This window comes from Apodemus sylvaticus, chromosome 7 (genome assembly GCF_947179515.1).
Source record: "Apodemus sylvaticus chromosome 7, mApoSyl1.1, whole genome shotgun sequence".
Lineage (NCBI taxonomy): Eukaryota > Metazoa > Chordata > Mammalia > Rodentia > Muridae > Apodemus > Apodemus sylvaticus.
The window spans coordinates 9681909-9706921 of NC_067478.1; the positions used below are offsets into that span (position 1 = coordinate 9681909).

At 48.5% G+C, this 25013-nt stretch overlaps 1 protein-coding gene across 1 annotated transcript in view; it reads right to left on the bottom strand.

Moving 5' to 3' along the window:
- Positions 1-1353: 1353 nt before the first annotated feature.
- Glb1 (galactosidase beta 1) overlaps positions 1354-25013 on the bottom strand; it is an 80312-nt gene continuing 56652 nt past the window's right edge. The window contains exons 12-16 of the mRNA XM_052187064.1: positions 23285-23374; positions 20748-20864; positions 17311-17442; positions 13621-13875; positions 1354-1916 (exon numbers count right to left, since the gene is read on the bottom strand). Coding sequence (XP_052043024.1) covers positions 1713-1916; positions 13621-13875; positions 17311-17442; positions 20748-20864; positions 23285-23374 — 798 coding nt within the window. The 3' untranslated portion in view covers positions 1354-1712. The remainder of the gene's footprint in view (positions 1917-13620; positions 13876-17310; positions 17443-20747; positions 20865-23284; positions 23375-25013) is intronic.

The window sequence follows — 25013 nt, forward strand, 5'->3', positions numbered from 1 at the left end:
ATGGCTCACAACCATCTATATTGGGATCTGATGCCTTCTTCCATCATGCAGGCAGACATGCAAATCTAGTACTCATCTACATTAATGAATAAATCTTAAAAAATAAAAAACCCTAAACGGAAACAAAAGCCAGTTGTGGAGGCGGCTGGGTAGCTAAAGGCACTTCCCAAACAAGCACGAGGACTTGGGTTTGGACCTCTGGAAGCTGTGTAAAAGCTTAATACAAGAGCGTGCAGGAGTGTAATCCCAGTGTTCCCATGGGAGAGGGAGACAGGAAAAGGCTCGAAGCTTCTAGTGTGTATGCACACACTTGGTCTATCCCTCCAGATTTAAAGTATAGGTTAGAAAACGTGACCAGCTACTCAACTGTTTACCACTCAGATATGATCGTATTTATTTTTTCGAGACAGGGTTGCATACAGCCCGAGGTCTGGGCCTCACTGTGTAGCTGAGGATAAACTTGGACTTGAGAGTTTTCCTCTCACTTCCTGAATGCTATTACATGTGTGTGTACTATCATGCCTGGTTTTATGTACTGCTAGAGATAGAACCCAGTGCTTCTGGCATGGCAAACATATATTTTTACCAACTTCGGTACAGCTCAGCCCCACACTAACACTTTTTTTTTGGAAATAGGGTCTCAAACATAAGCAGAATTACATTTTATACATCCTGTATGTGCCTAGACACTAAGGCATTCCTGAGAAATGCCACCCAAGCAAGATTGGCCTCTGACCTGAATATACACTTGCATATACATGCATCTCCATACACATATGAACACACACACACACACACACACAGAGAGAGAGAGAGAGAGAGAGAGAGAGAGAGAGAGAGAGAGAGAGAAAGAGAAAGAGAGAGAGAGAGAGAATTCTATTCAATTGTATAGAGAGACCATACCATCTACTTTGAGCAACTGCTAACAACTGCTAATCTTTTAGATGGTTTGTAACTGGACATGTCTCTCTCACCAAGTAGATATCAGTGGTTCAGAAATAGTCAAATCAGGATCAAAAAACCAAAGCCCCACACCTGTAATCCCAGCACTTGGGAGGCAGAGGCAGGCAGATTTCTGAGTTTGAGGCCAGCCTGGTCTCCAGAGTGGGTTCCAGAACAGCCAGGGCTATACAGAAAAACCCTGTCTCCAAAAAAACCAAATCCAAAAAAACAAAAACAAAAAAACCCCAAAAAACCCAAGCTCTCTGATGGTCCAAACCAGCTCGCCCTTCTACCACTTTGAACCTCAAGCTACTGAAGCAGCTTCACCCAGCCCACTCAAGTCTAGTTGAGATTTAAGTCAGACCCTGGAGTTTAATACCTGTCTAATATATTAACGACAGGACTGCCATACCTTGCGTACCAATTTTATTCTGCAGAAAGATGACATGATTATTTCAAATCAGGATAAAGGACATTATTCAAGTTTTGTTCCAATTCTCGCACACCAGCTGTGACTTCCTGAGGTGTCCGCTCCCTTCAGCCTTCCCGGTGGCCACAGGGTGGGAGGTCAGACAAGGCAGTAGACAAGGCAGGGCTGCTAAGTCACCAGCAGGATACACACATTCCAGAAATGTGGCTTCCATTCCAGCATGACAAAGGTGACCTGTGCAGCCAGAGCCGGGCTGTGTTTCCAGAGGCTCCGTCATGACAGGAGGTTCAGCCCTGAGTCTTGACCAGACTGGCCTGGAAAACGGCCATGGATGGTCAGGTCAGGCAATAACCGGAGTGTCAACAAACTCTACTGCACACAGCTCCGGGGGCCCCTCCCTGCAGGGCACAGACTCCAGCTCCAACACTGTGATGTTGTTTGGGGCTGAAGTAGTCAGGATGTTCCTCGGCACAAACAAGGTCATTTGTGGACCCACTGTGGGCCAGTATCGGCCAAGGTTAAAGCCATTGATCCATACTTGACCCTGGAGAGAGAGAGAGAGAGATCATCAGCTAAGGATCACTAATATCAGAGAGGCAAGAGATGCCCACCGAGTCCAGCATCCCAGGACCTCGTGTTAGGTGGAAAATGGATGGGAAGAAGGGGAGAGTTTTCTCCAAATGCCAGTGCTTGCTGCGGGAGAAAATGTATTTGGAGCCTCAGATTCCAGAAGCTACAGACTTCAGTCTTGGGCCACACCTCACCACATTCTGAGATCCACCCTGGCTCCCAGGTACTGCCTGTCTGTACCCCAGCCCTCTCTGCTACGGCCGCTCACATCCCCCGCGGGAGGAGAGCTTCCCTGCTCTTTCAGCCCTACAGAGAGAGGCAGGGCTCGGCCATGCTGTCTGATGTGCATAAAGCCCTCACATAGCCTAGGAACTGTTCCCCAAACATCGAGGAAGAATGCAAGGGCGTGTGGAGCAGGGGCTATAATCTCAGCTACAGTAAGAGGATTGGTCTGAGTTTGGAGACAGCCTAGGCAATATAGTGAGCTTGATTCACAGGAGTGAGAAAAGAAGGGAACAGGAACAGAGGCCCGCTCAGCAGAGTGTCTGCACTATTGCTGGGCGTGCAGTTCTCGCAGCTTTCCTCTGAGGGATGCGGGGAGAAAGGCGCGAGTCCTTGGAAGACAAGATTTTTTCAGACTCTTACAAGCTGTGGCGATAACTCCCGTGAGCAGGGAGCTTCCGGAACGGTCGCAAACACGGTTCAAGGGGCTGCAGGGCAGATGGGACAGTCTGCTGAGAAGATGGGGATGGGGTGGGGGTGGGGTGGGGTCACACATGCCAGAGGTAAACAGAAGATCTGGAAGAAGAGGGAAGGAACAGAGAGAGGGAGAGGAGAAAAGAATGAAGAGAAGGAAGGAAAGAGAGCGGTCCTTCTGGTGATCCCTCCTGCTCATTTTAAAATGAACTATTAATCAATATTTGCACAGTCTTTTTATACTGCAAAGACTAGCCTGAACTATCTAGTCCAGATAATCCTCCTGCCTCTGCCTCTGAGACACCAAGACTGCAGGGATAATAAAACTTTCCTTGGCTTTATTCCAGTCCACCTAGATTTCTTCCCTGGCTTCCCGTCTTATTCCAGCCCCCGCCAGCTGCCTGACCTCAGGCAGGTCTCCATTTAAGTTTTCCCAGCCTAGGGTCAATGGCAACACGCAGAGTCTATGTAGTTTGAGAATGGCCCCCAAAGCAACCCAAGATGGAAGCAAAGGTGTGTGGGGTGGGTGCTGTAATTTCAGCCCTTGGGGGGCTACGGCAGGAGATTGTTATGACTCTGAGGCAAGCCTAGGGGACACAGCACATTTCTGGTGGTCAGCCCATGTTGGGTGCAGGGTGAGAGATAGGCTGTGCTCCCGGCTCAACGTGGGCGCCACTTACCACTGAAACAAAAGCTCTGGGCGCCCAGTGCTCACAGAAGGAGGTCAGCGACTCAAAACTGCCTGTCTGTTGGACTAAGTCATTTAGAAAAGGGTGGCAGTTTGGAGGTTCTCAGAACTACTTTAACTCTTGTTTTTACTCGGGATCTGTTCTCTCTCCGTCCTAAAAGGCACAAACCATAACAGTTTCACCTGGGCTTTATCTGCCCCATCTCTGCCAGAATCCTGTTTTCACGTCTTAAGACTGGCTCCTGATTTCAGTTGCCCTGCATTAGTTTTGACTAATTTTTTTACCTATGTATGTACAAGTGTACATAAATAGGCTGGGAAGATGGCCCAGTGGGTAAGAACCATACCGGGCAAACATGAGGACGCAAGTTCAGATCCCCAGCAACCACATAAAGGAGCCAGGTGCAGTCTTTCCCATGCCTGTCTTCCCATCACTGTCAGAGACTGACCACTGGACTTGCTGGTCTCCAGCTCAGCTCCGGGTTCAGGGAGAGACCCTGTCTCAGGGAGTAAGGTAGAGAGTTGGAGCAGGGACACCTCAACTCCTCTGACCTCCTCCCCAGTACACAGCATAGCACACATGTACACGCACATACTACATATACTTACACACATACATGCACAAATAAGCATATATATGCATTATTGTTTTAAACATCATATGGTATTCAATGGCATGAACATACCAATTAGTTTTGGGGACAGGTTTTTTTTTTTTTTTTTTTTTTTTTTTAATGTAGCCCAGGAGAACCTCAAATTCATAATCCTCTACTTTGGACTCTTGTATGCTGGGACTACAGGCGTGTTCCAGCATGCTTGACTGATCCATTGCTCCCTGCTCCCCACTTTTCTTCAGTGTCAGGGATTAATGCAGGGCCTGTGCCTGCTGCTACGACACTGTATTCCCTAGGAAAATATGCTGATGGCTATTTCCTCTGCTACTGAAAACAGGTACTTGGGTGTTTCTAGTTTTGTGTTGTAAACAATAGTGCTGTCAACAGCATTTTTTAAAAAAAAAAGTTTTAATTGTTTTTGTTTGTTTGTATTATTTTTCCCCCCAAGACAAGGTTTCTGTGTAGCCCTGGCTGTCCTAGAACTTGCTCTGGAGACCAGGCTGGCCTTGAACTCAGAGATCAGTCAGTCTGCTTCTGTCTCCCAAGTGCTAGGATTAAAGGCAGGTGCCTCATTGACCCTAGGTTACGGTTTTAGTTCTTGTTTGGTGTTCCTAGTAGCCCTAGCTGGCTTGGAACTTGCTATTTAGACACGGTGACCCTGACTCCGCAGTGACTCTCCAGCCTCTGAGTCCGTAAGGGTGGAGCACCACGCTAATCTTCCAGTTAAGTTTAAAGGTTTTCTTTAGTTTTATTTTCACTAACCTGTTTATTATTTATTAATTGAAACAGGCTTTCTTTGCATAGCCCTGGCTATCCTGTTACAAAGAGAAACCCTGTTTCGAAAAATTGAACTAAGTAACTAACTAAATAAATAAAATAAAAAATAAGTAAAATTTATGCTGAAAGAGCTGAAATTGTCCCTCAGTAAAGGACTCTTGCTTAGCACATCTGGCTAGTCTAGGCTACAGTGTGAAATCCTGCCACTGAAGACCAAGAAGAAAAATATATGCTGAAATTATTTTTGGTAAATTATTCCTAGTAAACCAAAAGGTTTATGCTAATGAGGTGACTGCAGGGGCTTGGGGGTGTCCCACGGCAGTCCCAGCTTCTACAGTCCACAGCAGAAATGGACTATCTCTGACCATCTTGACCCCGGCCCACACTTCTACCCTCTGCTATTGACACAGAGGTGACGGCAATACGGAAGTTCCTGTAAGAGCCTGACCTACTTCTCAGTGAGTGTGTGTCTGCCATAACTTACCTGGACAGAGTCAATCTTCCCAGAATTTACAGCGAGCTTTCTTTTTCTTTCTTTCCTTTTTAAATTTATTTTTACTTCATGCACACTGGTGTTTTGCCTGCATGTCTTTGTCTGTGTGTGCGAGGGCATCAGATCCCCTGGAACTAGAGTTATAGGCATGAGCTGCCACATGGTTGCTGGGAATTGAACCTGGGTCCTCTGGAAGAATAGCCAGTGCACTTAACCTCTAAGCCATCTCTCCAGACCCTAGGGTTAACCTTTCAAAACTGTCTTGTGCTTTGTTTGACACGGGTCTCAATAGTCCAGGCTGACCAGGAAAGCAGCAATCTGCCTGCCTCTGTCTCCTAAGTGCTGGGATTAAAAGCATGTGCCACCATACCCAGCTCTCAATACTGTTTTAAGATATTCAGATGTCTCTTTAAAAGTGAATATAGGTTGAGCATGGCAGCACATCCCTTTAGTCCCAGCACTTGGGAGGCAGAGGCAGGTAGATTTCTAAGTTCAAGATCAGCCTGGCCTACAGAACAAGTTTCTGGGACAGCCAGGGCTGCATAGTGAGGCCCTGTCTAAAAAGCACAAAAAACGAGGTAATAGACTACATTAAAGGAACTATGGGTGCTTGGAGGGCTCAAATCGGAAATGTGGAGGTCCATCCTCAAGGTTAAGATGCTGTGAGGTTGAGAGAGAGCTTGATTTTATAAGGTAAAACGTCGAGGGCACGCGTAGAGGCTCGACTCTAAACAGATCCCGAGGTAAGTGCAGACCGTGCGAATTACACTTACCCAGGTCTTAGTATAATAAAGGAAGCAGCTCTGCGGTCTCCCTGTACTTTAGGAAGCGTTCTAGGATAACTTCCTATCCCCGCACTCCTGACAAAGACCCAAGGTATTCAGCTCAGAGAAAGAAGAGATCTGGAAGCTTTCAAATCCACAGGCAGGTTGCAAAAAGTTAACTCTCTCTCTCTCTAACATGCACACACACACACACACATGTGCACACATCAAACTTTAAAAGAGGAAGGAATCCAAGTGTGGTGCCTGCCTCTTTAATCTCAGCACTTGAGAGGCAGAGGCAGGCGGATTTCTGTGAGTTCAAGGCCAGCCTTGTCTACAGAATGAGTTCAAGAATAGCCAGGGCTATGTAGAGAGACCCTGACTCTAACCCCACCCACCTCCCAATATGAAGAGGACAGGGCTGGAATGGCTCACTAGTTAAAAACCTTCTGTTCTTAGAGAAGACCTAGGCTTCGTCCCCAGCACCCACATGGAAGCTGGAAGCTCACCACGGCCTGTAACTCCAAGGGATCTGATCTTCTGGCCTCCGTGGGTCCTGTATGCATGTGGTGTGCACACATATAACCTGTAAGCATACAAATACTCATGCACATGAAATTTAAGAAGGCATGAAAGGTTGAACAAAATGACTCACCTGAGAGCCAAAAAGATCAGAAACAGAATCCTAGTGTCCTGTGATGAGGGCACATACACACAAACATGTGAGCCATCATTGTCTGTCTGTCTCTCTGTCTCTGTCTCTCTCTCTGACACACACACACACAGAGTAAAATAAACTCTAAACGATAAAACAATTATAGCGACCCCACTTCACCTGGAGTTAATGCACTTGCTGGGAGAAGCCCAATTATCAAATTATCTAGATTCCAGGTTCCTGGGGTTTGTGAGTAGAAACCATAAGTTGGATTTAAAGAATGACCGTGTAGGGTTAGCACCACTACAAACCAGGCAAAGGGAATGTGCTAGTCTATGCTTTCTTTGACCCCTGCTGGGCACGGTAGGAGTGGCTTGTAGGAAAACAGACACCCATGGGCTTCTTCTCAGTTCCTAGCTTAAAGCCTGTTGGCCCCCAGTCACACCCTGGTAGGATCAGCAGCAGAGCATGATATGCCAGTACTCAGCATCATGAGTGACATCAGGGGTTTTCACCTTGGGTTTTGGGACAGGACTGCTCACTGGTACCCAGGGCTTGTCAGTTAGGACAGGCTAACAGGCCAGCACACTCCAGGACTCTGCCTCTCTCTGCTTTTCCAAGGCTAAGACCACAAATGAACACCACCACTGTTTGTAGCTTTTTACAGTTATGCTAGGCTTGAATTTACGCCCAGATGTCATGCATGGGAAACACTTTAACCAATGAACTAGCTCCTTAACCTTATCATGAATCATTTAAAAATATTTATTTGGCTGGGTGGGGTGGCGCATGCCCTGTAGCCCAGCAGAGGCAGGGGGATCTTTGTGAGTTCCAAGCCAGCCAAGGACCTACAGTGAGACCCCGCCTCACAAAACCAAAATAAATAAATCTGAACAAAAATGATTCATGTGTGTGAGTTCTTGTATTGCACGTACACTTAGGAGCCTAGGCAGGTCAGAGACAGCTGCGAGGCACCGACCGGGTGGGTGCTGGGAATCCAAGCTAGGTCCTCTGTAAGACCAGAAAGTGCTCTTAAGTACAGAGCCATCTCTCCATAAAAAGCCACACTCTTTATGACACTCAGCACTTGAGTCTGAATCTCAAGTATTCGGGGTTGGCCTTGATATGCACCTGGAAGATGCCCTTGAATTTCTCATGCATCTTCCTCTACCTCTTGTTTTTTTTTTGTTTTTGTTTTTTGTTTTTTGTTTTTTTGGAGACAGGGTTTCTCTGTGAAGCCCTGGCTGTCTGGCATTCACCCTACAGACCAGGCTGGCTTTGAACTCACAGACATCTGCGTGCCTCTACTTCCCCAGTGCTAGGATTACACAGCTTGGCATGATACTTTAATGAAAGAGGTAGCCACACTCATTTCAATGTGGAATGGAGATGAGCAGAAAAGATGCCCTTGTCTCAGCCCAGCAGGACACAGCACGCATGACCCACACATTCTGACCGGCACCAAAGCCCCGGTGAACACGTCTCCCTGAGAGTCTACAGTCAGTTGGTGCAGAGTGCAGACAGGCGCTGACCTGTGTGGACAGAGCAGGCACGCCTGACCCCTGAAATCTGGCGAGCAGGCTTGCTTAACCAGAAAGCCACATCCGACCCAAGAAAAGCCAGAGTAATCAAAAGTGGTGCTTTTATCTCATGAATTGAATTTATCAGTGAATTCATTCATGAAATCATGTTCCTTGGTGACAAATGAAAAGAAAGCGAAGTGGCTCTCAGGAGGGGCCTCTGAGGAGGAGGAAGACAAGGGGCCAGCGAGCATAACCTAGTCTGAGAACTGCTCAGGCCTCAGTGTAACGTGGTCATCTCCTTCCTCGTCTCTCAAACCATCTGCTGAAGCTTCCTCAGCACAGGGTGAGGTCTGGGGAGGGGCGGCTTATCTGTGTTCACGGAGGGCGTGCGGGAGGCTTTTGCCTGCTTGCATGTATATGGAGACCAGAAGTAGACTTCAAGGGCCTCCCTCTGCTATCTTATCAATACTCCATTTCATGCATACATTTTGTCTGAATCCAAGTCTGTGCAACAGGTTTGCACCTGATGCCCACAGAGGCTAGAAGAGGGCATTGGGTTTCTTGGAACTAGAGTTGCAGATGGTGATAAGCCATGATGTCGAGCTGGGAATAGAACCCTGGTCTTCCAGAAGAGCAGGAGCTCTTAACCTCTGAGGCACTGCGCCAGCCCGCTGCATTACTCTTCACCCTCTTTTTGGAGGCAGAATCTCTCCACTGAGCCTGAAGCTGGCGCACTGACTGTCCAGAAACCCCCAGGATTCTGTCTCTGATGGCCTCCTGAGCGCTGGGTGAGCTGCTGTACCTGGCTGGCTCGAGGTTCTCCCGTTATTATAATGTTCCGCGTTTCATTCTGTGCTGCCTGTGTTTTTAAGGGTGAATGTCCTTGCCAGCCTTTAAAGATGTGACACAAGAGCTGCCAATACAGCTACCCACTGTCCGGGTTAGGTATTTTGTTTTTGTAAACTCCATACAAGCCAGGGGGAATCTCAATGGAGACAATGCCCCCCCCCCACACACACTGGCCCATAGCCACGCCTGTGAAGTCATTTTCTTGGCTTGGGTTCTGAATCTACAAGCCCCAGGTCCCAGTGAAAGGTTTCCTACGAAAACAAGGTAGGGCAGGCAAGCTGGCTCAGCAAATAAAGGGGCTTGCTGTGAAAGCCTAGAGATCTGAGTTTGATCCCTGGAATCCAAAGTGGAAGAAGGGAACATGATTGATGTGAAGGGGCTTAATCCGTGTGGGTGGGGCCACCGCTGGACAGGTGGTCCTGGGTTCTATTAGAAAGTAGACTAAGCAAGCTAAGGGGAGCGAACCAGTAAGCAGCACCTCTCCATGGCCTCTGCTCCAGTTCCTGCCTTCAGGATCCTGTCCTTACTTCTCTCAGGGACAGACTATCACCTAGAAGTGTGCTGAAGCAAACCCTTTCCTTTCCATGTTGCCTTTGGTCTGAGTTCTATTACAGCAATAAAAACCTAAGACCCCATTGTAAAGTAAGCTAACCGTGACTCTCTATAGAAGCCTATACTGTCCTATAAGGTGTGTGGAAGTGTCTCTTCCCCCCTCCTCCCGTCCCCTAGCTGCCTACCTTTCTGTATAAGCCTGGGGCACACCGATGCCTGAGGCTGCAGATGTATCTTGATCCACGGAGTTTTGTCCTCCGATTACGTGGTTCTGAATTTGATGCCCAGAACCCACACAAAAAGCCTGGTGTGTTGGTGCATGCGCACTATGCCAGCACTGAGGGAGTGGATCTAGCAGCTCTAAGGGATCCACTGGCAGAGCAGCCTAGCTGAATCTACAAGCCCCAGGTCCCAGTGAAAGGTTTCCTACGAAAACAAGGTAGGGCAGGCAAGCTGGCTCAGCAAATAAAGGGGCTTGCTGTGAAAGCCTAGAGATCTGAGTTTGATCCCTGGAATCCAAAGTGGAAGAAGGGAACTGATGCTAAAAAGTTGTCGGTGATTCCTGGTCCACGCTCACATACATGTCACCTGTCTGTGATTCCTGTGTCCACGCTCACATACATGCCACCTGTCTGTGATTCCTGTGTCCACACTCACACACATGTCACCTGTCTGTGATTCCTGTGTCCACACTCAGATACATGCCACCATTCCCGTGTCCAGTCACACCACACGTCACCTGAGAGCCCTGTGTCCACACTCACACACATGTCACCTGTCTGTGATTCCTGTGTCCATGCTCACACACGTCACCTGAGATTCCCATGACCACACACACAACACCCACACCCACACCCACACCCACACCCACACACACACACACACACACACACGTCACCCACATGATGACAGTAATAATAAACCAAGTAAAATAAAGTCAAGCAAGCAAGACAGAAACAGTGTCCATACACGCAGGCCAGAGGTCAACCCACCCCATGGAACCCAGGCTTCCCTTGAACTTGCTATGTGACTGAAGACGTCTTGAATTTAGGCTCCTCCTCCCCGTCTTCTGGTGCTGCTCAGGACCCCCCACCCCCACCCCTGCCCCTTGTGGTGCTGAGGACTGAGCCTGTATATCGCAAACATACATGGATACATACATGGATACATGAATACACTCTATCAACCCCATCCTGTCTCTTGTCTTTTTAATCACCACATTGCCTTGGGTGGTCAGGTCTAATAGGCTGAGAGGCCAAAGCCCAAGATTTTGTGCTAAACTGGAGTAACAAGAGGACATCCTGAACTGGGAGAAAGGCCTGGCTCGGGAGCCCACACAGGCAGAGGAGAGCCACCTCTGCCGGCCACAGCACCCTTCACCTCAGCAGGGGAAAAACCAAAGGTGGCCAAGGAGGCAGAAAGTCCCCTTCTAGCTGCAGGGGAAGGCCCAGGGCGCAAGTCTGTTCTCAGGCCGGAGAGCCTCTGCTGAGGGAGAGAAGAAAGGCTGGGGAACCACAGGTAGAGAAAGTGAGAACGGGGTGTGGGGGTGGGGGGTTGGCTTTGGGGAAGAAGGCAGGCCAAGTTGAGCCTTCCTTCTAGAGACCACTGGGCAGGAAGTCAGGACAGAGGCTGACAGGAAGTCCGGGAAACCGGAGTCCCTCCTGACAGCAGCCAGGAGGATGAGGTCCCCAGGGGCAGGGCAGAAAAGGACGAAGCTCCCCAGGCAGGCAGAGCTTAACTGGGACAACGTGGTGGCGACCATGCACAGCGGAAGCCTCACTGTGCTTGGTACACGATGGACCGGCCAAGAGGAAATAGTGGGTCACTTCCAGGAGGGTCTAGGATTTTTGTCTGGTTTTGTGACAGTCTCTCATGCAGCCCAGGCTGGCCTGGAACTTGCTACTACTGTAAGAAAGAAATTGCTATGGTCCATTTACGGTGTGAGATATGCTCAGAGCTAATCAGAGTCACAGACAAGCAGGGCACACTTGGCCCTCTCCCATGGTGGACAGTTAGCACCGATAAACTCTGAGAACCGGAAGATTACTGGAGTCGGCCCTGACTGAGCCCAAGAGCAGAGCAGTTGTGAGCCCCAAAGTACTCATTAGTTAAAGCTCTGTATGCTAAACCAACAGGATGGGGAATTGTGGAGGAGTCACCCTGGCCTGTGGGAGGAGGGCAGGGAAGTCTCACGACCCCACCCCAGGGAGTTAGCCCCCCTGCCCTTTCTCCAAGCCTGCGTCTCTTTCTGCACAACCCTGTATTAAACACGGCTGTTCTCTCCAGTCTCCCAAACTTGTTACCATCTGATTTCCCGCACTATGTGTACAGGAGGATGACTTTCAATTTCTGATTCTCCTGTCTCCAGCCTCTCGAAGAGTGGTTGTGTCAGTGTGTGTGACCACACTGGGATTTTTATTATGCTTTTCACAGGATTTCTCTGCATCGCCTCGGTTGACCTGGAGCTCATCCTGTAGAATGGGTTGGCTTTGAACTCACAGAAAGCTATCTGCCTCTACCTTCTTTTTTTTTTTCATTGTATATATGTGAATGCACTGTCTTCAGACACACCAGAAAAGGGCATCAGATCCTATCACAGATGGTCCTGAGCCACCATGTGGTTACTGGGATTTGAACTCAGGACCTCTGGAAGAGCAGTCAGTGCTCTCAACTGCTGAGCTGTCTCTCCAGCCCCTGATTTGTTTTTGGCTGAGGTTTCTTCCTCTTACTAAGGGGTAAGAATTCTTTGTATGTTCTAGATTGAAGTCCTCAGTTAATTATATGATGTGAACATTATTTTCCTTCAGACTGTGGGCTGCTGTCATTGAAGGTTAAACATTTTTGTTGGCTTACAGACAATTCTTCTAGTCTCCACCCAACACGGACTTAGCAACAGCTTACGTCATCAGCTGCCAGGTTGTGTGTGCCAGGCGTGTAGAAAGACTGCTCATGATAGCTCAGCAGTTAAGAGCACTGACTGCTCTTCCGAAGGTCCTGAGTTCAAATCCCAGCAACCATATGGCGGCTCACAGCCATCCAAAACAGTGTACTTAGATATAATAAATAAATAAATAAATAAATAAATAAATAAATCTTTACAAAAAAGACTTCTCTCTCTCCCCCCTCTCTTTTCTTTCTTTCTCTGTTTCCATGTGTTCCTGGCCAACCTCTTCCTCCTTTCCTCTCCCTCTTTCTGTCCCCCTCTCTTCCCTCTCCTCTGCCCTCATAGCCCTGTTGCCCAATTCCCCGGCCCATTCCCTTCCCCCCATACACACACATAAAGAAAGAAAGAAAAGTAAAGTAAACATTTTAAAGTCAGGCCCCCCTGTAATCCCAGTACTCTGGGAGGCAGAGGCAGGAGGATTTCTGAGTTCGAGGCCAGCCTGGTCTACAGAGTGAGTTCCAGGACAGCCAGGGCTACACAGAGAAACCCTGTCTTGAAAAAACAAAAAAAACAAAAAACAAAACAAAACAAAAACAACAACAAAAAAATAAAAGTCAGGCCCCATGGCATGTTCCTGAAGCAGTCAGGAGCATCAGAAGTTCAAGGTCACTTCTGGCTACACAGCAAATTCAAGGCTAGCCTGGGGTATATAAAACCCTATGCAGACAAAAAAAAGTTGTTCCCTTCATAAGCAGCAGGTAAAGAGGCCCTGGGGATGGGCAGATGACTCCATGGCTGAGGGTGCTTGCAAACAAGCTGAACGACCCGAGTTCGATCCCCAGGACCCACGGGGTGGAGGAAGAAAGCCGATTCTCCTGGCTCTGACCTCCACGTTTGCCATGGCAGGTGTGAACACACAACCAGTAAATTAATAAAAATAAATAAACAGGCCCTAGTTCTTCCTGAAGAAAGTTGTCAGAGAAAACGGGGCAGAGAAGGACACCCCCAAGCCGGATGCTGGGTCCCTGAAGATCTGCCACAGTCTTGTTCCTGCCTGAGGGACCCAGTAGGACCCCTCCCCACACCACACGGCATCTCACTAGCAGCCCTCTGATTCCTTCTCAGACACTAAGGGCCAAAGGCCCGAGGCGTGAACCCTAAGGCTTTTCACGAAGATGCATACCTTGCCCCATCCGGGAAACTGAATGAAGGTGTCCTGAGGCAGGTCTGGGATGCCCGAGGGGATAGAGAAGTTGCCCACGTAAAAGGTGGGGAGTATGAAGTCCGAGGAATTGAAGGCCGACTGTCCATCGAGGTGATCCCCATCACTGGCCTCCTGGTCCCCAAGATGGCTGCGTACCATGGCCTCAGTGTCCAGTGGGAAGACTGTCCAGTTGGTGAGGACAGTGGAGTTGAGAGTCATGTTGGAAATCAAACCCTGGAAAAAGAAAGGACAGAACTATGTATGAGCCAGCGGGGAAGCAGGGACTCATGGGACACTGACCTCCTGGGAGACGCAGCAGGAAATGACACTCAGCTGTGCGGACAGCAGGCAACAGGTCCAGCTGGAGGTTCAGTCCAATCTACTGTCCTGGCAGGAATGAAGATATTCCATCTGTCTGTTTATCTTTTTCAAGACAAGAGTTTCTCTGTGTGGCCCTGGCTGCCCTGGAATTTGCTCTGTAGACCAGGCTGGCCTCAAACTCACAGAGATCCACCTGCCTCTGCCTCCCAAGTGCTGGGATTTAAGGAGTGCACTGCTACCACCTGTTTTTGGTTTTTTTTTTTTTAAGTTTTAAAATATTATCTTTATTTGTGGCATGTGGTGTGTGTGTGTGTGTGTTTGGCTGGCAGACTACAGAGACAATGGAACCTGAGGAACTGGAATTTTCCTAGAAATTTCATACTAGGGAAAAGAAAGGCCAAACAAGCTTGGTACCATCGAGAGCCACACTGGGAGCTTGTCTCCAAGGAAGAGATGTCGCTGAGTGCTGACTACCTCAGAGCACCAGCCGGGGGGAATGGAGCTGGGACCCACCTTTACCAGAACTGCTAGGGCATCTCTAGCCTTCTATTTAAACTTGAACCCCATGTTAGGATCCTGAGGATGGAAGGGGGTGAGATGCAGTAAGATGGGGTGTTGCAAGACTTGCTTATTTCTGCTCCTAGAGTGCCCATACGATTAAACTCTCTGCTTTTGTGTCCGTGTCTGGTTTTCCTTTTCAGGCAGCTGAATCTGCCTGACCCTAATAACGCCCCCAACAGCACCTCCTTGGAACGGGGTACACGGTCCTATGCTCCAGCTTCACCACAAATCACCACAAAGTCACCCTAGTGTCTGGGTGACAGGAAGTGGGCGCCTCAGAGGGCGTTCTCTAGCTTGACCCACCCCCCCATGCCTTCAGAACCTGCTAGGGTGAAGAAGAAGAAGCAGGAGGAGGAAGAGGAGGAAGAGGAGGAAGAAGAAGAAGAGGAGGAGGAGGAGAAGAAGAAGAAGGAGAGGAGGAACAGGAGGAAGAGGAAGAAGAGGAGAATACCAAGGAAAGGAGAATGAGTTAGTAAGGAAATCTAGGAATATTCATCCTGATGCAGATGTGAGGAGGGCAGGGTGGCCTCTGCCCCTCGAACCAACCAAGGAGCAAGCCTTGATCCAGAGTGACTGAGTGAGTGCCTACCCAGCTGTGAGGCCCATGTGTGTGGATATCTGTGGGATTGAGTAAAGGCTCTAAGGGCATTGAAGAGATGACAATGGACACCAGGATTGGTTTAGAAGTTCTCCTATTTGACTTGCAGGGGCCAGGGGTTGAGGCAGCCCTGACTACAGCCATCACACGGAACCTTATAATCAGGATGTATCTAACTTCTTTCCGCTGTTACTGTGTCGGGGGCCCACGTGTTCCACTCGATCTTGGAACTCACTATGTAGCTGAGGCTAGCCTTGAGCTCCTAAATCTTCCTGCTTCAGCCTCTCAGGCATTGGACTGCAGGCGTATGCTCCTGGCAACTCATCTAACTTCTCACTGTGGCTTTTTTTGTGTGTTAGCGAATCCTTTTTAATCTTTTAAAAGACACTGTCTGATACCAAGTCTCGACTGTGTTTCCTGGTTCAGTATCAAGTGCCTGGACCTAGAGACCGCACCACAGGATCCTACTCACACTGGGTGTCAAGGTGACCAACCGCAGTCAGCCAGGAAGGTCAGCGACCACAGCCAGAACACAAAGATGGGAAAATATGTTTACATGGGGGCAAGTGTGAGCAGTGTCTCACAATGGCTTTTCTGCTGCTCACAAGAGGATCATGGAGGAGACGGGGGAAATGGATCAGTGGGTGAAGGGTTTGCTACGTAAGAGTGAGAGCTAGAGCTTGGATCCCCCGCCCCCACATAGATGCTGGGTGGGCATGACAGCCAGCCTGTGACCCTAGTGCACAAGAGGAGGAGACGGGGAATTCCCTAGGGCAAGCTGGCTACCTACTTTAGGTGACTATGTGAGCTCCGGGCTCACTTGAGACCCTGCCTCAATATATGGTGGAGATCCGATTGAGGGAGAAGTCTGGGGTCAACCCTGGCTCTTTATACTCATGTGCATGTTTACTCGAACACACATTCATGCCTTTACATACACAAATACACATATAAATACACGTACATGCATGTTAAAAAAATAGAAACAGGATCAGGCTCTGAGAGCATTCTCTCCAGGAAAGAGCAGCCTCTACCCCATTTTTGTACCCCAGGAAGCACCAAAACAAATGTTTCTTGAACTGGGTGTGGAGGTTGGCCCTGTAATCTCAGAATCTGGATGGCTGTGAGTTCTAGACCAGCCTTCACTACAAAGTGAGACCTCTCTCAGAAAAACCAAAAAAATAAAAAACCAAAAATATTTCCTGGCTGAGATTCAGCTCAGTAAGAGAGGATTTGCCTACTGCCCGCCATCTGCTCCCCAGCACACGACCTGGGTGTGGTGGGTCATACCTCTAAACCCAGCACTTGGAAGGGCAAGGCAGGAAGCTCAGGAAGTTTTTTTTGTTTGTTTGTTTGTTTGTTTGGTTTTTGGTTTTTTTTCAAGACAGGGTTTCTAGCTCTGGCTGTCCTGGAACTCACTCTGTAGATCAGGCTGGCCTCAAACTCAGAAATCCGCCTGCCTCTGCCTCCCAAGTGCTGGGATTAAAGTAAAGGTGTGCGCCACCACTGCCCAGCGTAAAGTTTCTTAATTATCTAGAAATACTGGTAAGAACACCACACCTGGTGGGACTGGACAGACACTTGGTAGAATGCCAGCCAAGGGGCTAGCTATGACACAGCTTTACTGTGGGCCACCGGTCCAGTCCACGCCTGCACAGCAGAGCCCACCACATGCCTCAGGTACTGAGGAGGGAGAGCCCCTGACAAGCTGGGTGGGTTTTCAAAGCAGAGGAAGGGCATGGTGGAGTGAGTGGCTTCCGTTTCTCCCCACAGGATGACTGAGCTCAAGCACAGGGGAAGTGTTCTGTTTGCAGAGCGCAAGGTTCTCGTGGGCTGTGGAGGAAAAAAGTCACTCACAGAAAGGCCTCTTCTAGGCTGCAAAACTAGGCTGCAGGGGGCTCAGCAAAGTGTGCAGGCCTGGGATGCGTGACAGCTGGTCTGTGGTGATTGGTTGGAATGAATACATACAAGCATACAAACACACACACACACACACACACACACACACACACACACACACACACACACACACACAACTATATTCCTTGGTAGAAACAAAGTATTCAGCTTTTTTCTGTATAAATGGAAGTGGGAAACAGAGACAGGTGTGTGAGTGTCTCATGCACAAATAGGACTCTCTCTGACCTCTGACCACCGGCACAGGTCCAGCCCCCATACGAGCATCCTACCTTAAAGTCGTTGATGGCCCGGCCATAGTTCACACGCCCCATGTTCTCCACCAGAATGTCCAGCGTGGCTCCAGCCTTCCCCCGGATGTTCAGAGTTGTTAAAAGGTTTCGATCAAGGATTCCTTGGGGGACCTGTGAGTTAGAACCAAGGTCGACTGGGGCGTGAGATCAGAGAAAAAGGAGCAGTGTGCACCGCTCATCTGCACCTTTGCCTGTTCCAAGTGTCCTCAGCGTTCCACACAGAGTCTGGATGTGCTCAGGCCGAGCTCCCATGGTCCCTGTCCTTCCCAGTGAGGAGGATGGCTGTACACAGCTCAGGGAAGGTGCTATCGTGAGTAAGACTCCTAGTTCTACCTGGAACAAGGCCCTGTGATGCAGCCCAGGATGGCCTTGAACTCGAAACCTTCCTGACTCCACATCAGAAATGCTGGGGTTACAAGTGTGGACAAACATGCTTGGCTCAGGCATTTTTCTACTTGATGTATATATATGTGTATATGTGTGTATATATGTATATGTGTGTATATGTGTATATATATGCATATATTTTACATTATTGGGGTGTGTGTGTATGTGTATATGTATATATATATTTTACATTATTGGTGTGTTTGTGTATATCTATGTGTATATGTGTATATATATGTATATATTTTACATTATTGGGGGTATATGTGTATATATATATTTTACATTATTGGGGGTGTATGTGTATATATATTTTACATTATTGGTGTGTTTGTGTATGTCTATATGTATATGTGTATATATGTATATATTTTACATTATTGGGGTACGTGTGTGTATGCACATATGCTATGGTGTATACAGAGGCCAGAGGACAACTTGAGGAAATCAGTTCTTTCCTTCTACAATGAGGGCCTCCCTGGAACTTCTAATTCTCCTGCCTCACACCCTACAGCTTATAGATGTGGCTCCTACACTTCTATTTATAAAGGAACTAGGCAGAAGGGACATTCTAGTGTCCCTGTGAGAAGGATTACTGTACCTCCTCACAGCTCCTCACCCGTTGCACAGTTAGGTGCAAAGAAACAGCCTTTAACAGGTGGAGAGAACAGATAAGATCAGGGAGCAGATAAAATCGGAGATAGGTGGAGTCAGCTCACTTCAATTGCTAGGGCACATCAGCCACAGAGATTATATAACATAGTGAGGGAAAACAACAGGTATTTTCTCACCAAGGCATTCCTAACCAACCAACCACTCACTCACTCATTCATTCATTCATTCATTCACACCCCCACACCCACCCCAAGTTGAAACCAGAACCCAGAGCTCTGTTATAGAGCTCAATCCCCAATCCCATTCCTAACTTTTTAAAAGGTTATTTTTTAGACTGGCTACACTCACCGTAAGTCACCAGGACACAACTAAGGAAGGCTGGGAAATGGTAAGCACAGGGTCGCCTCTCAGGGTCGTGTTCCCACTGAAATTAAATCTGTTGGTTATAAAAGAAAGCCCGCCCACTTGGTGTGTGTGTGTGTGTGTGTGTGTGTCTATGCGGGTGTGTTCAGGTGAAAGTACGACATGTATGTGTGTGCAGAGGCCACTGGGACAACGTTAGGTGTCATTCCTCAGAAGGGTCATCTTCCTTTTTGGGATAAGATCTCTGGCCCACTGGGAACTTTCGGAGGAGGCTAGGCTGGCTGGCCAGGCTCCCAAAGGATTCTCTTGTCCCTGCCCGCCAAGCACTGAGATTATAGCTGCATGCCGTCACATGTGGATTTTTCTTCTTATTCTTTTATTTATTACATGTGTGAGCGTTTCACGTGCATGTATGACTGTGCACTCTGTCTATGCCTGGTGCTCAGAGGCCAGGAGTGCACAGGACTAGAGTTACACACACTGACAGGAGTTCTAGGACTAGAGTTACAGACAGCTGTGAGCTGCCACGTAGGTGGTGGGAGTTGAACTCAGGTCCTCTGGAAGAACAGCCAATGTCCTTCATCGCCGAGCCATCTCTCCAGCCCCTCGTTCCTTTGTTCTCTACATGGGTTCTGGTGATGTGACCTCAGGCCCTTAGGCTCGCAAGGCAAGCTAGAGAGAGAATATTTTGATTTAAACTACTCTGAGTGTGGCCGTGAGCACCTGCAATCCCAGCACTTGGGAGGCAGAGTCGAGAAGACCAGGAGTTCAAGGCTGCCACTGGGAACTAAACATGTCTGAAGCCAACCTGGGCTGCATGAAATCCTGTTTCAAAAACCAAAACCAAGGGCTGGAGAGATGGCTCAGTGGTTCAGAGCACTGACTGCTCTTCCGAAGGTCCTGAGTTCAAATCCCAGCAACCACATGGTGGCTCACAACCATCTGTAATGAGATCTGATACCCTCTTTCTGGTGCATCTTAAGACAGCTACAGTGTACTTATTTATAATAATAAATAAATCTTTGGGCCTGAAGGAGCAGAGTTAACCAGAACAAGTAGGGCTGACCAGAGAGAGCTGGGTTGACTAGAGCAAGTAGAGGTCTTAAATTTAATTCCCAGCAACCACATGGTGGCTTACAACCATTGTACAGCTGCAGTGGACGCATATACATAAAATAAATAAATCTTTCAAAATAAAAACACCAAAACTAAAACCAAAAAACCTCCAAGGCTAAAACTTTTCCAAAAAAAAAAAGTGCTTGGTCAGGAAACTCTTCTCACGAGCTTGTCCCACAACTGTTCCAACAAGGAGCAGAGGGCCACAGGTACCTTTTGAATTATTCAACTTACTGTCTGTGCGCACCCAGGGCCGAGGCCCATGAGCAGGTATCAGAGGTCAGCTTGCAGGAGTCAGCCTTGTACCACGCCAGTCCCAGGGATCAAACTCAAACATCGGGCTCGCGGCAAGCACTACCTGCTGAGCTATCTCCTGGGCGCTGGCTCTCCGATCTTCCTTTTTTGTTTTGTAGAGCCTAGATTTCATCATGTAGGTAGGCTGGCCTGAATCTTACAATCCTCCTGCCTCAACCTTCTCACAGCTGGGATTACAGGCATGTGTCATCACATCAGATGTTGGAAATGGTGTTTAAAAATGTATCTGCATTTTACTGTGAAACGAAGCCCTTGGTATACTCTGGTTACAACTGTCATGAGCAAGCCTTTAGAGGCTAACATTTCATTTAGGGGGAGACACTAAGTTCAGCACATTTTGTCTACTGACAGGTACCAAGCTAATGTGGACACTGTCCTCAAAGAGCAGAGAAGGCCGGCATGACATGCTAAGCTCAGTCAGGGCGGTGCTGGCCCCGGACTCAGCAGACCCACTGTTTTCTAGAGTGTGCGTGTCAGAACAGCCCTGAGCCTGCAGCATGTGTGCTGTAGCAGTGAGCAAGGCGTACTGCCCAGGAACATAGGCTGTCACGTTATTACATGTAGAAGACCCTCCACCCTGCTGTCAAGGTTCAGCTGTGGAGTTCAAAGAGAATGCTTACCCCATCCACAGAGACGTAGGCCCGATCACGGACACCATTTATGGGTGAAGAGAAAATGGGTTTCGGGTTACTGCAATCCTGAGGAAGTGTCGTTCGGTACAGCACATACCCAAAATACTGGTGAGAAAAGAACACGAGAAAAATGCTTCACCCTCAAGGCTCGGCGGCTGAGAGTCCGGCTGCCTTGATCTCGATGAAAGCAAGTGTTCTGAAAGCTGTGGGGAGAGAAAAGCGGCCGCCACCCACAGCCAAACTCAAGCTGACTCTGTAGGTCTTGGCGGAACTATTCAAACACATAGGAGCTCTCTGTCACCCCGGGAAAACAGGAGTTAAGTTACTGCCCAGAGTGACCCAGGGAAATCATACCCACAGGTCAGAGGTCACTGGTATTACCAAACCAAACCAAACCAAACCAAACCAAACCAAACCAAACCAAACCAAATCAAGAGCTGGTGAGATGTCTCAGTGGGTAAAGGTGCTTGCCACAAAGCCGGAAGACCTGAGTTCAATCCCCGGGACCCACGGGATGGAAGGAGAGAGCCCATTCCCACAGGCTGTCCTCAAACCTTTGGATGTGTGCTGTGATGCACACACGTATACACATCAACAAAGTAAATAAAGATAACAATAAGTTTTTTAAAGGGGTCTGGAGAGATGGCCCCGCCATTAAGAGCACTTGCTGCACTCGCAGAGGACCTGAGTCAGAACAATCTGTAACTCCAGTTCCAGGACATCTGATGCTTTCTTTAGGCTCATGTAGGAAGCAGACATGCAGGCAGGATACAGACAACACATATGTACATATATACAGACAAGCAGACAAAGCACTCGTGCACATAAAAAAACTTTAGCCAAGAAAAGCCTCAAACACAAGACAAACACAGTTCTGCTCAGTAAACCATTCTCCAGGTTTCTGGGCTAAATCTGCTCTAAAGTACAAAACAAGACTCAACCTGAAACTCTTTAAAGCGAAGAGGAAAGAGAGAGTTTGGGGGGCTGGGTTCTGCCACCAAATCAGGAGTAATATTCATTTTTAAGACAACGACTCAGGTAGCCCAGGCTGCCCTCAACTCTACTACATAACTAGGGATAATCTTGAGTTTTTATGTTCTCCTGCCGCTGCCTCCCAAGTAATGAGGCTCCGTATAACCATGTCTGGTTGTATGTGCTTCTGGGGATTAAGCACAGGGCTTCATGCCATACCAGGCATGTGTGTGAGGCATGTGTGTGTATGTACATGTTCAGGTGTGTGCACATGAATGCAGGTGCCCAGAGGCCAGAGGTTTTAGATAGCCTGGTACTAGGTCACAGGCAATCGCGAGCTGCTATGTGTGGCCAGGGAACTGAACCCAGGTTCTCCAGAAAAGCAGCCCGTGCTCTTAACTACTGAGCATCTCCTCAGCCGCTTAAATTCTTTTTATACCTGGTCTCCAGTTCATGATCTCACTGGAATTTTTGTGTTGGATGTTTGTTTTTCTGAGACAATGTTGCACTGTTTCACAGGCCAGGCTGGAGTTTACTATGTAGCCCAGGCTGGCCCCCAACTCTCTGGCTTCTTGCCTTTGCTTACCACACGCCTGAATTATACTTGTGGCCTCCACAGCTAAACAGATGGCAATAGTTTTTTGAAGAGTTCAGATTGTTCCTAGACTAGTCCTTTTATGTGGCCACAGCAGAGGGACAAGTCCTCCTGGGTCCCTGTGTGGCCTGGGACCGTATTGCCGGGATGCCACCAGTCATTTGGTACCTTTGTCACTTGATCATTTGGTTGGGATTCAGCCCTACTTTCTGGGGGAAGCAATCCACAACATACCCCCACAAAGCAAGAAAAGCAAACTAGCTGATGAACTGGATGAACCGCTCTAGGGGCAAATCCTGTGGAATAAAAAGATCTGAGTGAGAAACTTCTAGCAAGACAAGGAAGTGAGAATGCCAGGAAAGGAAGCACACACCAGCACCGAGCACACACCAGCACCGAGCACACACCAGCACCGAGCACACACCAGCACCGAGCACACACCAGCACCGAGCACACACCAGCACCGAGCACACACCAGCACCGAGCACACACCAGCACCGAGCACACACAAGCACCGAGCACACACCAGCACCGAGCACACACCAGCACCGAGCACACACCAGCACCGAGCACACACCAGCACCGAGCACACCACAGGTCTCCCCAAAGCAGGAAGCAGAACCTCTAAGAAGGAAAACTTAAACTGACTTTTTTTTTGAGACATGATCTCATGGAGCCCAGACTGGCCTCGCATCCCATGTACCTGAGGATGACCTTGGATTTTTGAGCCTCCCACCTCCGTTTCCACCTGCTAACTCTACAAGCTTGTCACCAGGCCTGGTTGATGAGGTGCTTGGGGCTTGAGCCTGTGGCTCTGCTCACGGACAGGCAAGCACCTTACCAGCTGAGCCCCAATCCCAGCCACCATTAAAATAACGGTGCCCAGGAAGCAGTAAGGACATACCTGTGTGGCCAGGAACAGAAGGACAAACATCGTTCCCTGTGGAGACAGACCTACCTGTTTCACCTGACTGAAGGTCAAGGGGTAGAGGCTTGTCACAGGCCCGTTGGGACACAGGATACCCAGAGCCTCGGCTACCGTCTTAAACTGAAAAGAAAGCGAACCAGACTCAGTGTCCTGTCACCAGTGGGGGACAGGAGGGGAGGTTACATTAGTCTGACTTAACAAAGACATCGAGATAAGCCTTCCATTTGTCCCACAATCCCCATGCTCTTACCCTCTCCCCGTTTTCTTCTTGCCCCCCTTTTTCCTTTCTTTCTGAGACAGGGCCTCACATGCCCTAGGCAGGCCTCCGTGGCCAGGGATGACCCTGTTCTTCTGACCCTCCAAGGACTAGGGTTACCTGAGTGGTCAATCGCACACACCCTATGTACGGATGGAGTTCAAACCCTGGACTTTCTGCACGCCTGGCAGGCCCTCTGCTAATTCAACTAAAGCCCAGCACCTACCTATTTTTATTTTTCACTGCTTTCTGCAGCGCTGGGGATTGAACCCAGGGTTGATTGGTTGGTTGGTTGGTTGGTTTCTTTCTTTTTTTGGTTTCGAGATAGGGTTTCTCTATGTGACAGCCCTAGCCATCCTAGAACTCAGTCTATACACCCACAAATCTCGAAGTCACAAAGATCTGCCTGCTTCAGCCTTCCAAGTGCTGGGATTAAAGGCGTGCCCAGCCTGTTCTTTTTTTTATGTGTTTGGTCTGCATGTAAGTCTGTACACCATATGTGTACAGTGCTGATGGCAAGCAGATTGAAGAGGGCATCAGACTTGGAACTGGAATCACGGGTGGTCGAGTGCTGCCATGTGGTTGCTAGGAATCACACCTGGATCCTCGGAAGATCAGTCAAAGCCAGGCATGGTGGCACACGACTGTAATCTCAGCACTTGGAAGGTAGGCATATGTCTGTGACTTTGATGTCAGCCTTGTCTACATATTGAGATCCAGGATGCACAGGACTATACAGAGAAATCCTCTCTCAAACAAAACAAAAGAAAACTTAGAAGGAAAAAAAAGAGGAGTCAGTGTTCTTAACCGCTGAGCCATCTCTCCAGGTCTTGCTCCTAACTCTTGATAAAAATGTAAACAATGGTAGTCTTAAGAGAGTTTCTAGTGCATCCATTCAGACATACCGTCCAGAGCTCTCTATCTAAGAAAGGCCTCAAAACAAGCAGCGCCTGAGCCACAGAGGCCGCCTCTGCGAAGTGTCTCAACATGTTTTCAAGCGATGAAGAGCTCTGAAGCAAAGATAGTAAGCAGAGGCAACTCACTGTCGGCTTAGATCTGCCAGAACCGCGTCACAAGCTTGTGTCACGGTCACTCCACTGTCTCCCAAGCTTATGTGGCATGTGTCCTGAGCCTGTGTCACGGGTCCCGAAAGTTGCCCTCTGAACTCCACGAGCGTGTGCAAGTACACGCACAAACATACAAGTTTAAATAAAACTTTATTATATACTATGCCTTACATAAATTGAAAAAAGTTGTGTGCTGATTCCCTCCCTCCCAGCTTTCTGTGTTTTGTGTCGAGTTAATTAGACAATGCGTGTCCCCTGTAGCCCAGGTTAGACCTCTCTATGTAGGTAAGATGACCCTGAACATCTCATCCTCACACCTGCACTCCCAAGTGCTGGGATTACAACCACATCAGCTTCCCCCCACACCTTTCTTTTGGCGATAGAATCTTTCTCTAAAGCCTGGGCTAACCTCAGACTCACTATGGAGCAAAGGCTG